Source organism: Halichoerus grypus, chromosome 1 (genome assembly GCF_964656455.1).
Source record: "Halichoerus grypus chromosome 1, mHalGry1.hap1.1, whole genome shotgun sequence".
NCBI lineage: Eukaryota > Metazoa > Chordata > Mammalia > Carnivora > Phocidae > Halichoerus > Halichoerus grypus.
Genome location: NC_135712.1, coordinates 193,364,552 through 193,378,266, shown reverse-complemented (window position 1 = coordinate 193,378,266; position 13,715 = coordinate 193,364,552). Strand labels below are relative to the sequence as shown.

General features: G+C 42.1%; 1 protein-coding gene across 14 annotated transcripts in view; it reads right to left on the bottom strand.

The window, feature by feature from the left end:
• The window catches only part of ERC2 (ELKS/RAB6-interacting/CAST family member 2), a 984,330-nt gene that overhangs the window by 184,033 nt on the left and 786,582 nt on the right, over positions 1-13,715 (bottom strand). For all 14 annotated transcript variants that reach the window (XR_013449531.1, XR_013449532.1, XM_078076915.1 and 11 more), the window contains one exon: positions 310-444. Coding sequence is in view for 12 of the 14 variants with exons in the window: in XM_078076915.1 (XP_077933041.1) it covers positions 310-444 (135 nt within the window). In the remaining 2 variants the exon portion in view is untranslated. The remainder of the gene's footprint in view (positions 1-309; positions 445-13,715) is intronic.

The following is a 13,715-nucleotide window of genomic DNA, read 5'->3' as shown; positions in this document are numbered from 1 at the left end:
AAAGAGACATTCCAAAGTAACCCACTATTAGATACTGAGCCAGCAATAGACTTCATATCTATGAAAATAGAAAGGAGGGGAGGAAAGAAAATGCATAACATAAACAAGAACAGACAAAACCTTAAAGAGGAAGGAGAAAGGAAAACATTTAGACTCCTTGAGTGATGGAAATAAATACCAAAGCTATTAGTTTCAGTTCAAAGGACGTATCACTTTATGCTGTTTATTATTTCTTGAGGATTATTTATTTTATCTTAAAATATCCAAAGGGTAAAAGGGGTCCTGGAGGTAAGCGGCAATGAAACTGACCTGGTCGGGAGAGGGCCTGTGATTGGAATGTTGCGACCTCCCAGGAGATCGGTGGTGGTGGTGGTGGTGGTGGTGGTGGTAATGGTGGTGGTCCTCATCGTAGTTATCTGCCATCAGCTTCATTCTGTTCTGGGTCTGCGCAGAACAAAAACCAGAGAAGACTCCATTAAGAGCTAGAAGACCAGCCAAAGAGATTCAGGGTATAATTATAGCACCTATAGGGCTCCTTTTGTTCCTAACCCAGAAGTTTTCATTTTTAGTTAAATGGAAACTCAATAAAGAATGCACCCTGCCATTTGGTAAAAGAGTCTTTGTCACATCCTTGAAGCTACTATGTTCTTGGACCTACATAAGATGTAAGTGTACTCCCCCCCCACCATGTGACTTAAAAGGGGAAAAAATGGACATATACCCAAAGGTGCTCTGTTTTACATTATCAAGCGATCACACAGATCCAGAGTAAGCTTGCAATCACGAAACTGCCAACAATCACATCCTACACTCTAGAGCAAGCAAGAGAAGGAAGCCCTGGACAAAAAAGATGGGACAGGGCCAGGTGGAGACACAAAACTACAGACAAGTAATGGTCTTGCAAGACAAGCAGAGGAATCCACTCAGAAGCTGCCAAATGCAAAAGTAGTGATGGAGAAGGTTTGTCACTCTGGTGGCTTCTAAGGAAAGGGCTCTCTGTGGACAATTTAACTGATAGTGCTCTTTGGGGAAATTGGGCAAAAGGAGCAGAGTTGATGTGGAAGAGCTGACCACTGTCATTTATGTCCCACTATGTTTGTCACACGAGGCAGCTAGGTGTCATGGTTTAAATTCCCAGGACATACAATTGTATTGTTTTATTATGCAAGGCAAGAAACAGACCAGCAATGAGTTGACTGAACAGGGTCACAGAATCGAGAAAAATGCCTAAAGACGAGGGAAAAGGGCAGATAAAAATATCCAGCCCAGAAAGCCAGGAAATGCAGAGAATACACATTTGGAGAGAAGACTGTGTGGATTCAATTCCTGCTCTACCTCTTTGCTGGTTCCATGATCTTATGAGAGTTAACTATTTGTAAGCTTCAATTTCCTGAACTATACAATGGGAGTAATGGTGCCTCCCTCCCTGGGGTCGCTGTGAGGAGCAAGGGATCCGATGGGCTTCAAGTGTCTGTTCAGGACCTGACCCATAATAGGCTTACCATAAAAATCAAATGCTGTTATTATCATTATTTTTGCTGTTTACAGTAAGAAACCTCTCCTTCTTATACATGTTGTTTCCTCTGCCTGCAGTAGCTCCCCAACCACCTTCCCTCACCTCTACCTTCTGTGTCTGGCTAATTCAGGATTTTTTCTCTAGGAAACTTTTCCTGATCCCACCCCTAATGCCAGGACACGTGCACCTCCTGCTTATCGTCTCTCTGTAACCTCAGATCTATCTGTCCAACGGGTGGTAGACTTGAGGCCGCTTCTTTCACCTGTCTCTCCCCAGAATCTAACAGGGCCCAGTAGATGTAAATACACTGTGCATGCTGCTGCAATGAGGGAACTGAGAGAAAGAAGGGCCAGAATTGTGAGGGATGCTGCCATCTTAGAGGTGACTGCACATTTGTTTTTAGCCAGGGAAGGTCACCGAGAGTTGAGGACATCTCATGAGTTGCCATAACAATCCCACTGGTGGCCCGAGATGACAGTGAGCCATCAGCACTTCAAGAGAGCTGGGAATCAAAGGCTGGCATGGCAGAGCCTCCACCCGGTTGGAATTTTATCATATAACATAAACAATATTCTGATAATAATTCTGGACCTAACATAGTATATTCTTGTAGTATGTTTCACCTACAGTCTAACTTATCCTCAAACCTTCCCTGGGAGGAATAATTACTATCCTCACTTGCAGCTAGAAAATGAAGGCGGAGATTTCGGCCCCCAGGGTCTCCTTCTTTCCATAGAACATGGAGATTTCCTGGGTCTTCCAATTCTTAATCTCTAGCCTTTACTCTTTGCCATGCTGCTAGCAGAAGAGGCAAACAGCTAATCAGGTAGAAACAGCTTTCCTATAGATGCTTTGGTTCTGCTAAGTTTTGGAAACACTTCATATCCCAATTCTATCTGCCAGGGGATGTCTCATAACGTACTCCATTTTGCAAAATGTGTACAATATTTGAAAGTCTCCAGAAAAAAATGCATATATATGGATAAAAACAATAAAAATAGAGAGAAAGATCCACTTAACAATTAAATAAAAAATCTCAGGCAACATTTGGCAGCTGATAGCATTTTCATCCTTCTCTTGTCTATTTAAAGCATCAGAAGACCCAATGGACAAGTTATAGCTTGTGAGAAAGAGCAGGTCACTGGAGCTGTTGCCAACCAAGTACTGAGAGTCCCCTCATTCAGCCTGCCCTTGTACAAAAGATTCTGAATTCAGTGTTCACACCCAAAACTCCAGTATTGTCAGGAGTCTGTACTTTTGAACTCATGAACTAATAAATCTGAAATTGTTTCTTCTAATAGAACTCGGAGAGCCTGAAGGGAGCTATAAGACCTGCTATGGTCAAGAAGGAGCTCACCAGGACTGAACGATGAAGCCTAAATGAACAAATAATAACTCTGCTATTATAAACATCATAATGTCCTTATCCTTTGGGGAAGCTCCTGTGATTTTATGAGATTATTTTCTTACCAGCAACAAGCCTAAAGTTCCCTACCTTTGAACTGTATCCCATAAAAGAATGTACAAGCTAAACAAGATGCTATATGCAGTCCTAAATGTGTCTGCTGAAATGAGGTGTTGGAGAATAGGCATGTCATGGGATGAAGACTGTAAATGAATGATGTCATCTTTCCAATTTGGTGCTGAAATATAAATAAACCATGTTGTTCATGTGAATACCAGATCTGGGGGAAATGTACACATAGCAATTGTGAGCGGAAGAGGCTTCTTTTGATTAGTCTGGACTGGAAGAGAAGAGTGTGAAACAGAGATGAATAATGAGAGTTTGGCCTGATACTCTAGACCATTTTTATTTATCTTGCTTGTAACATATCCCCTAAACTGTGACCGATTTCTTACAGGCTGGTTGCTAGTTTTTCCTTCTCTAAAAAAAGTTTGACCAATCCAGCCCAGTTAATCACCAAACTGAAAATGGATCTCTCTTATTTTTTTTTAATCTACATCACTATTCTCATCCTTACCCAATTATATTGGTTTCCTAACAAACCAAGAATGGTCTGGAAGGATAAGAAGCCATGAATAACACTCCCTGAAGATGGATGGAAAAAAACTGCAGAGATTTGTAACAAGGATAGCATTTGTTCAACTAACTCCAGACACGCTGACCAGGTGACTCTGTGTGCAATGGTTCATATCCCTGTAGTTGACAGATACACGAGGTGCCCATCACAGAGACTTAAACAGCTATTCTTCTGGGCAGTCATAACTGGAGTCCCAGGAAAACTAATATGGAGTTAGAGAGAGGGAGAGCTTTCCACAGCACTACACTTGGGAACTCACGGACTCATTTAGCAATGCGCTGAAGCCCATTTTTATTTCCTTTTCAGTGTCTATCAGACTGCTGACCTGACAGGTTTGCCTTTGGCTAACAGGTGTTACGTTCGTTTTACCTATATTATGTCATGACTGCTGAGACATCTCTAATCAGATTTCATTTTCCACTTCCTCTTTCTTCCAGGCGCCACCTTACTTCTCTAGGGTGAAAGACTCCTCTAACAGCTCTCCCGTCGCACTCCTGCCTCCCACTGAACACAATCTATAGCCGGAGTGACATCAACCCCTGTTAGTTCCTGACTTCAAGCTCCTCAGAGACTCCCCACTGCCCTCAGGAAAAGAGCCCCAGCTTCTCCACAGCTTATAGAGCTCTTGCAGGGCAACTGCTTGCTGTTCACCTCCCAACCTCACCTCTCATGCTCCGTGTCTCCATCCCTGGGATGTGCTGTTCTCTGTTCCTGTCATGCTCTTCATCCTCTCTCCCTTCACCCGAGTTATACCCATTTTAGCTTCAACACCATCACCTCCAGAAATGCCTTCCCTAAGCCTGCCTCAGAAGGGATTAGGTGCTCTTCCACTGCCTTCCCCAGGACCCCGTACCCACCTCCAAGCAAGCCCCCTTCCATCACAACACTTATCCCAGTGAATGGTACATAATCACCTGCTTTCTTGGCTTTCTCCACCACTAGGTTGAAATTCTCTTGAGGGAAGCACTATGTCTGAATCACCCTTATACTCACCATCTGCACAGAGTCTGGTACAAAAGTAGTAAGTAAATGTGTGTCAAATAAATGTATGGATATATGAAGGAATGAACAGAATGGGTATAGAGTATTTTAGAACAGGTGAAGGGAAAAGTACATAATTAGCTTCTATGATGAGCCAATTGAGTATATAACTCTTCATGTAATAGTTTAACTCTTCTTATTGTATATTTGTTTTTGATTGCTGTTCTTGGGAGTGGGAGAGCAGGTTAAATGTATAGTTTTGGAGCTGTTGGAAAAGTTGAATTGGTTTTCTTCAAGATATATTCCATTCTTTAGTAAAATGGACCTGGTGAAATACTCCATGTCCCTGGTTACTTACCTCATTAAGAATAAAAGGTTTGGTGGTGTTATGGGATTCATTTCCTTACTATCCACTAGCCTTTAGAAGAGCAGGGGCTTTTGGAATACTTTTGTTAGCACCAAAAGTCAACCACGGAAAACTGAAACTTTATCCATTAACTAAAATCCCTGATGAACACCATCTGTGAAAAGGTGCCATATACTCCATCTCTTTGACATTTCTGAAGAGTTTATCCAAGGAGCTCTTGAAACAAAATGAAAATCCTTGATTGACTAGTAATAGACTCAATAGCTTAATGGCAATATGTAGCTATAAAAGTGTAATATTAAAACTGCCTTTAAAAATATTTTAGCAAGGTGGCAATAATGAACTATGCTTTGATCAGTCATCTGGATCAAGTTAGCAATAAAACCTTCATGAATATGGTTTAAATAAGAAAAAAATATAATAAGATTTGTTGCTATGGGATATGGAGATAATACCATACAATAGCAATTACACTTTCTTCTATCAGGGTTTCTTTTCTCCCTCTTTCCTGCCAGGGAAATCTGAAATAGTCCAGAACTCTTCTACTGGTCTTGTTTCTGCCAAATCAGAGCAAGGTCAACAGTTCTTGTCTCAGAGCAAAAGATGGAGAAAGCAGACAACAACTGGACAGTGAGGAGGAGAGGGATTTCCTGTACATCCACCAGGCCCACGTGGCAATGAATCATAATTGAGTGGAGTCTGGGTTCCAATGATTGGGTCACTCTTGGAGGACAAAAGGAAGCTGGAGGATGAAGAAGCTATTAGGGGAGTATGCTGCATTGGAGAACTTTATGGGATTAAGTAAGAATCAGTGATGGAAAGGCTTCCACCCTGGACATTGCACAGAAATTCATTCAAAACTTACCAAACTTCTGTAACCCTAAAGAGAAGAACAATGATGTGCCACGCTAAGTGTTTGGATGGTATGCTTTTGTTGACTCCTTGCTTTTGAGATACCTATTCTTATGAGCCGCTTTTTTTTTTTAAGAATTTTTTCAGTGGAAGTCATTTTATTTTTTTAAATTTTTTATTGTTATGTTAATCACCATACATTACATCATTAGTTTTTGATGTAGTGTTCCATGATTCATTGTTTGTGTATAACACCCAGTGCTCCATGCAGAACGTGCCCTCTTTAATAACCATCACCAGGCTAGCCTATCCTCCCACCCCCCTCCCCTCTAGAACCCTCAGTTTGTTTTTCAGAGTCCATCGTCTCTCATGGTTCGTCTCCCCTTCCTATTTCCCCCCCTTCATTCTTCCCCTTCTGCTATCTTCTTCTTCTTCTTCTTTTTTTTTTTTTTTAACATATATTGTATTATTTGTTTCAGAGGTACAGATCTGTGATTCAACAGTCTTGCACAATTCATAGCGTTCACCATAGCACATACCCTCCCCAATGTCTATCACCCAGCCACCCCATCCCTCCCACCCCCCACCACTCCAGCAACCCTCAGTTTGTTTCCTGAGATTAAGAATTCCTCATATCAGTGAGGTCATATGATACATGTCTTTCTCTGATTGACTTATTTCACTTATGAGCCTTCTTTTACAATGAGAAAACCAAGCCCATGATTGCTCGGTTGGTGAGTGGGGGAACAGGACTGAAACCCAGGTTTCTGACTCCAGAGTCCTACAGTAGTGATGTGAAGGGTAAGGTCTCAGGCCAGAGACTGGAGACAAAGCAAAGATAAACAAGACATGAGGAATTAAAGGACTCACTATGACACAGTATGGGAAGGAAAATAAAAGTGAAGGGATTGTTTACATAAATGCCTGGAGACAGGAAAAATCCCCTCCAGCTGAGGGCAAGGGCATCAAATAAGGTTCCAAGGATCAGATGCCTTGAGCTAAGACTTAAAAGTTGGCAATGGATATGGGAATAAAGAAGAGTAGCCTGGGGATATTCCATGGTAAATTTACCTTGAGAGGAAAAATAGATCAATAAGGGAACTGTAATCTAAGCTGTGAGGGATGTGTGTGTCTGTGTGTGTACATATACGTGTGTGTGTTGCTTTCTTCATTCCTGTATTGGATGTGGGGAGAGCAGGAAACATATTTGAGATGATACTTCATTATCTTATTTTTCAAAAGACCTTATCAACTTGAGACATTTTGGAAGGAATTTAAGATGGAGCCATAGTCATATGCTTACACATGTCAAACTATGACATCCCTGGGAAAATGGGCCAGGCTCTGGACATCTATGTATTTACAACTGTCTACACAATCTATTGCTACAACATCAGTCCTGCCTTGAAAACTGGTCTGATAGCCTCCAACTCATTCAACTGATCAGTCCTTCTTGCCAACCATCTGCCTCCCAACTTTGTGGAAGGCCCTCCTTCAGTCTTTATAAATGGAAAAGTAGTAGGTCACTATGGAGAGTTTAGAAGCTATTTTTGTTATCTACTCATTAAATACCCTGATTTTATTTTATTTTTAATTATTATAGAGAATGTCAGTGCCCCTCCCATATCCTCTTGTTCTACCCTAGAAGTCACGTGCAGCTTGAATGGACAGTCCTGGATTTGCTGCTGCCTTCCCACCTCAAGTCCATGTACCTCTCTGCCTAAGGTCTTCCTCTGGCCACAGGTGCAGGTTTGGCCAGGGAACAGGGCAGACCAAAGTGTGGGGAGCTCACATTCTCAGAATAATGCTCAATCTATGAGGGAGGAAGGAGGTGATGGATAAATAACTAGTGTCCCAGTCCTTTGGTGGAAGCACCCTATGGTGTTTCAGAATCTCAGTAGGTCCCTAGCAGAGGGCATCCCTGGCTGATCATAGCAGGAAAGCACACATCAATGCACCTTTTTTGGCATTTTCACTTCCTATCTCACTTCTCAATTTTCTCACCATGCTTCTTGGGATCACCTCCCAAATAAACTATGTGCACCAAATCTTTGTCTCTGGGTCTGTTTTCATGAGAATCCCAGGAAATGATTAATAAGCCTATTTCTGTCCAACTTTTGCACAGGACTAAGATTCTGGTGACTACCAGGCCTTCCCATGGACAGCTCTCGAAATTTCTTATCACCTGGGGAGATAGATCTTCATCTTTCTTAGGGAAGTAAAATAGGCCTGGTGCTAATTCTGTTTCTTTTTTTTTTTTTTTTAATATTTTATTCATTTATTTGTCAGAGAGACAGAGAGAGAGAGAGAGCACAAGCAGGGGAGTGGCAGGCAGAGGGAGAAGCAGACTCCCTACTGAGCAAGGAGCCTGATGTGGGACTTGGTCCCAGGACCCTGGAATCATGACCTGAGCCGAAGGCAGACACTTAACCGACTGAGCCACCCAGGCGTCCCGCTAATTCTGTTTCTGCCAAATATTCAGTCTGAGACTCAGGCTGAATTGCTTTTCCATGAGCCTCAATTCCTGAATCTATAAAATGGGCAAGAGAGGGAAGGGTGTCTTTAGCATGAACAAAACTCCACATGGATTGATGCTAGTCTACTGTTCTTATTGTACATTTATGTCTTGTTGTACATTTTGCAGTTTCTCTTTCCTTTTTCCTTCTAAAGTCAAGGGAGAGAAATTATGCTGGTAAACTACTTACTGCTGCCACTTTAGAAACCCGAGGAATTCCTGGATGGGTTGTGGATAATGATTGTAGGGAAAGCATGCTCACTTCTGTTCTACTCTCAGCTAGTGCAGCCCATGGGGGGATAATTATCTCCAGAGAAAGAGTTCTCTGTGCTCTGCTGATAATGGGGAAGTTAGGATCCTTCACAGTGGCAGAAATAAGGCCAGCGTTGTGAGATGGAGCCACCTGTAAATATCAATGACAACAACCAATGCTTACCTTGGCCTGCTGTGTACCAAGCACAGCACTTGGCTCTTGTCACCTAATTTAGTCAGTTACACCAACAATGATGTAGGCTGGAGGTGGGGGGCATATTCAAAATAGCTGCTATGACAGGGGCACAAACCCGTAAAAACCAAGAGTGACTCAAGTGCAAGTGACCTGGATATCAGTCCTGGTAGAGGCTATTGCTATCCCCACTTTACAGATGAAGAAACTGGTGTTTATTTTTATTTTTTAAAGACTTATTTATTTATTTTTAGAGAGAGAGAGTGAGCGTGCAGGGGGAGGGTAGGGGGAGGAGGAGAGAGAGAGAATCTCAAGCAGACTCCCTGCTTAGCGTGAGGCTGTTGTGGGGCTCAATCTGATGACCCTGAGATCATGACCTGAGCCGAAATCAAGAGTTGGACACTTAACCAACTGAGCCACCCAGGGGCCCAGAAACTGAGATTTAGAAAGACTATGAAGCTTACCCAAGATCACACAACTGGTAGATTTGGGATTATAATTCCAGAACCTTCTATGTAACCACCATACCCTACTGCTCAGATCCATAAAGACTGAACCCTACATTAAAAAAAAAATTAAGTTTGACTGGGGAATGGGCTCTGACTCTCTGGACACTGACTCCAGAGCTGAGAAGAGAAGAAGTTCACTTTTGATTTTAAAGTTCTCTGAAAGAATGAAACTCAGACATACTGTAAAATCTTGATCAATTGAGCTTCAAAGGAGTCCCTGTTGCTGACTAACCCTAATATAAATTCAGAGTCATTATCCGCAATCCATACTAACTTTTAATGCTTCAACCAAGATGGTTTTGAAGCTAGTCTAACATATTAGCAACTGCAGACAACCAAGGAATTTCTAACATCCTGAGCACTGCTGGAGGTGGTGGGGTCTGGGGGAAGGGGAAGGCCCTAGAAGTTTCCACCACAAAGTTACTTAGTTAAGCACAGGTCTGTTTAATTAAGTAGTGGGCAGCACATGCTATACTTAGCTTTTAAACACTTGTAAAGTCCTCTTCATTCATTTATCTTACTTGTCACTGACAAGCTCTTCAAGGACTGTAACAGTATGCAGAGCATGAAGAGCCTGGGTAAACAACGCATATTTTATGTGGAGTCTAAACTGTTTCAACTCAGAGAGTCAATAGAGGGTCTCTGGGAAAAAAAAAAAAAACAAAAAACAAAAAACAGACTGTCCTGCTAAGGATGCATTCTGTGCATGGTCTATGACAAGTTTCTTTAGAAAATGAGCTTCAAAATCAAATGCCAATTTTTTAACTAAAAAGAAAAAAGGGGGGACAGAAAGGAAGGAAAGAAGGGAGGGAGGGAAGGAGGAAGGAAGGAAGAAAAGGGGGAGAGAGAGAAGACAGAGGAAAAAGGAAAAGAAAGGAGGAAGAAGGGAACAGAGGAGGTTATTTGCAGGCATTGGGATTCAGACTCTAAAACTGTGCTGACAAGGGAGGTCAAGGTCTTCATTCAATTCATACAGTCCACAAATATTTATTATCATTGGCCTAGGCAGAACTGGTATCACCACATCTTCTCCTCAACTAATGAATGAAAGAAAGAAAGAAAGAAAGAGAGAAAGAAAGAAAGAAAGAAAGAAGAAAATACAAAACTACCCCAGGGTCTGGCCTAACAGAATTGGCCGATAGATTGGAAACTGGCCGTGAGCGTCTCTTCTAAGGAGAACTTGAAGGGTTGAGTAACCCAACAGTGCCTCAACAAGGGACAGAGAGTCTTACATGGTGAGGGCTAAGAAGACAAGTGTCCACATACCTGGAGATGTGCAAGAAGATTCACGGGGAGTAAATGGACTTTTTAATAGTTACGATTTACTTTAAAATGTATTAAATGTAATAAATTATGGGCGCCTGGGTGGCTTAGTTGGTTGTGCGACAGCCTTCAGCTCGGGTCATGATCCTGGAGTCTCTGGATAGAGTCCCACATCAGGCTCCCTGCTCAGCGGAGAGTCTGCTTCGCCCTCTGACCCTCCCCCCTCTCATGTGCTCTCTCCCTCATTCTCTCTCTCTCAAATAAATAAAATCTTTAAAAAAAATGTAATAAATCATAACAAGCACATCAAACACAGAATTCATACACATTATATCATAAGATGTGGAAAACATTGTGAAGATGGTTCTCAAAATGACTGAAGCTTGAGACACCCCCATCAGAAGGAAAGAGCAAAGCAGCTGAGAATGGACTGGATTGCAGACAGCAGAGTCTAGGGATTTGGAATAGCCCAGGGAGAATGACTGCATCCCTAAGAACTATCAGAGGACAGAAGGACATTCTCCTCCAGGGGTTTCTGACCTTGATGCAGAAATGGGGGCAAATGAAATCTGGGCCTGCTCCCAGTTCTGAAGCTGAGCGGAGGGGCACAAACCCAAGACCTCTTCTGCACCTCAGCCCCTTCAAACCAAAACAAATGACAACAAAAGGGGGAGAAAGGGAGGGTGTGGGCTGCTGGCCATGCTGCACACAGGGAGAGCCCAGGGAGGGGCGGTGAGACTAGAGCAGAGGTTTGGCAGTGCGTGGGGGCCTGGCAGCCAGAGAGCAGGGGGAAGGCAGGGTGAACCAGCTCAGGCCCTGGACCAAGAACAAACCCCTCTCCCCAGCTGCTCTCACACTTGGGTAAAACAACTGGAGAAAATGTAAACACGCTCATTAGTAGTTTTCCAATCAGTTGGAAAACAAATGAGAAGAGAGAAATGGCAGCGGAGTGTCCCAAATACCAAATCTATGAAACATTCCCTCTGGCGTTTATCTTCTCACTGGGTTGCTCGCTGTTTGGATTTCAGTGCCCTTACTAGCTTTATATGGGATACGCTGAACTTACCCTAGCCAGGACCAATTTACTTCTACGTGGAAAAAAGAGTCTGAGTCACATATTCCACTCCGGGTAGGTCTCTGTGGACGCCCCCCACCCAGGGACACACAGCCACAATAGGCATATCATTCGCAGGTCCTGTCACACGCCCCTCGAGCTGATATTCCCTCAGCATGCAAAAATGAAAACTCATCCATAATCATCACCTCTTCTCCTGTAAAAAATCACCCGCAAAGAAGAGGCAAAGTGGAACTCCTGGATTTGTGGATCTGACAGAAATCCAATTTCCAGAAAGGATGGAATTACGTTCTGATTTCATCTGGAGATGCCTGGTGTGCTGAATCATGTTTCCCGCACCCCCAGCCCCCAACACGTTAAATTAAATTCATCAAATGGATGCATTTTGAAAATCATTTTCTTTTAATCACCTATTTAGGGTAGAATCCAAAAAGTCTGATTTTCTATCATCCCAAAGTTGAAACAGCATAAGGAGAAAATATCCAAATGTACTTAAATTTGAATCTAAACAGAAGCAGATATTAAAGTATATAACTAATGCCTTTTCAGAGCACTAGGAGAAGGTGGGAAACTGGAAAGTTGAGGTGATCTTCTCTATGACTCTCGAGAATTTCAGGAGCTATCTCAAATCCCTCTCCTACAAATGAGGACTTACCAGAATTATTCAGATACATGCAGTGTTAGTGCTAGGTCACACCTTAAATCAATGAATCCAAGTTTACTATTTTACTGAAGGAGAGACTGAGGCTCCAAAAGGTTGAAGTTAATCATAAACCCAAGAGAAAGTCCTAGAATACTCAACTGCTGGCCCCAGGCCCTTCCTCTGTCCCTGGCTGCCTTCCCTTTTGATTTGCATGTGTAGACAAGTCCACCATGCCCATGACCAGTAACACCACAGGACCACCTTATGTCTTTCGTTTTGCATTCCAAAGTACTATGGTATTAATTTCCATTCTTGCAGTCTGAACAGCATCAAACACCTAATCATTCGGGTCTCAATGTCTACAGATAGGTTAAGGAATTTTCCATTTTCTTTGAGATATGAGTCTTAGTTCTCTAGCAGAACTACTGATTTAGCTTTATAATTTCTTCTTTTTTATAGCATCTATTAGTTTTTTATTATATAAAGCATATATACTAGCTATGAAAAATTAAATGGTACAAAAGACTTTATGAAGAGAAAAGTAATATTCCCTCTCTGCCTACCCCAATATCCACTCCCACTGTTAAGGTTTTTTGCCAGTTTTATCAGACAATTTTCAGGCATAATGCAAGCACAGATACTTGCACATACCCTTTAAAAATAAAATGCCCAATATCTCTTGGCTATCCTTCCATATCAAGATCATGTAGAGTGACCTCATTTCTAATGGTTACTTATTATTCCATTCCATGCATGTACTTTTATTTATCAATCTTATTGATGTACTAAAATAGTGGGCAGAACTCTTAATTTATTTTGTTCAAAGCTGTATCCCAAGCACCTAAAACATTGCCTGGCACATAATGGGCACATAGTAAATGTTTGTTGAATGAGTAAATGAATGAATAAGTGAACGAATGAATAACAGAATGAATGAGGGACATTTGCATGATTTCCAGTTTTTCATTATTTCAGCAATGCTTTAAAGAATACTTTTCTAGGGGTGCCTGGGTGGTGTAGTTGGTTGAGCGCCCGACTCCTGGTTTCAGCTCAGGTTGTGATCTCAGGGTCCTGAGATGGAGCCCTGGTCAGGGTCCGCGCTGAGCATGGAATCTGCTTGAGTTTCTCTCTCCCCCTCCCTCTGCCCCTCCCACCCTTCTCTCTCTTTCTCTCTCTTAAATAAATAAATAAATCTTAAAAAAAAAAAAAAAAAAACCTTTTCCAAAGGGACAGTTTTGCTTGTCCTCATGTGCTTGTTCTCAATAAGGATGGATGCTGAAACAGCTTATAAAAGCTGTTTCTATAATGTGCTAGGAAAAGAGATTCAGAAGAGATCCCTAGAATAGGGCATACACATTTTAAACTTTGAAAGTTATCACCAGTCCCGCATTGGTCTCCTTGCTCAGCAGGGAGCCTGCTTCTCCCTCTCCCTCTGTCTCTCCCCCTGCTTGTGCTTTCTCTCTCTGAAAATAAATAAATAAAATCTCAAAAAAAAAAGTTATCACCA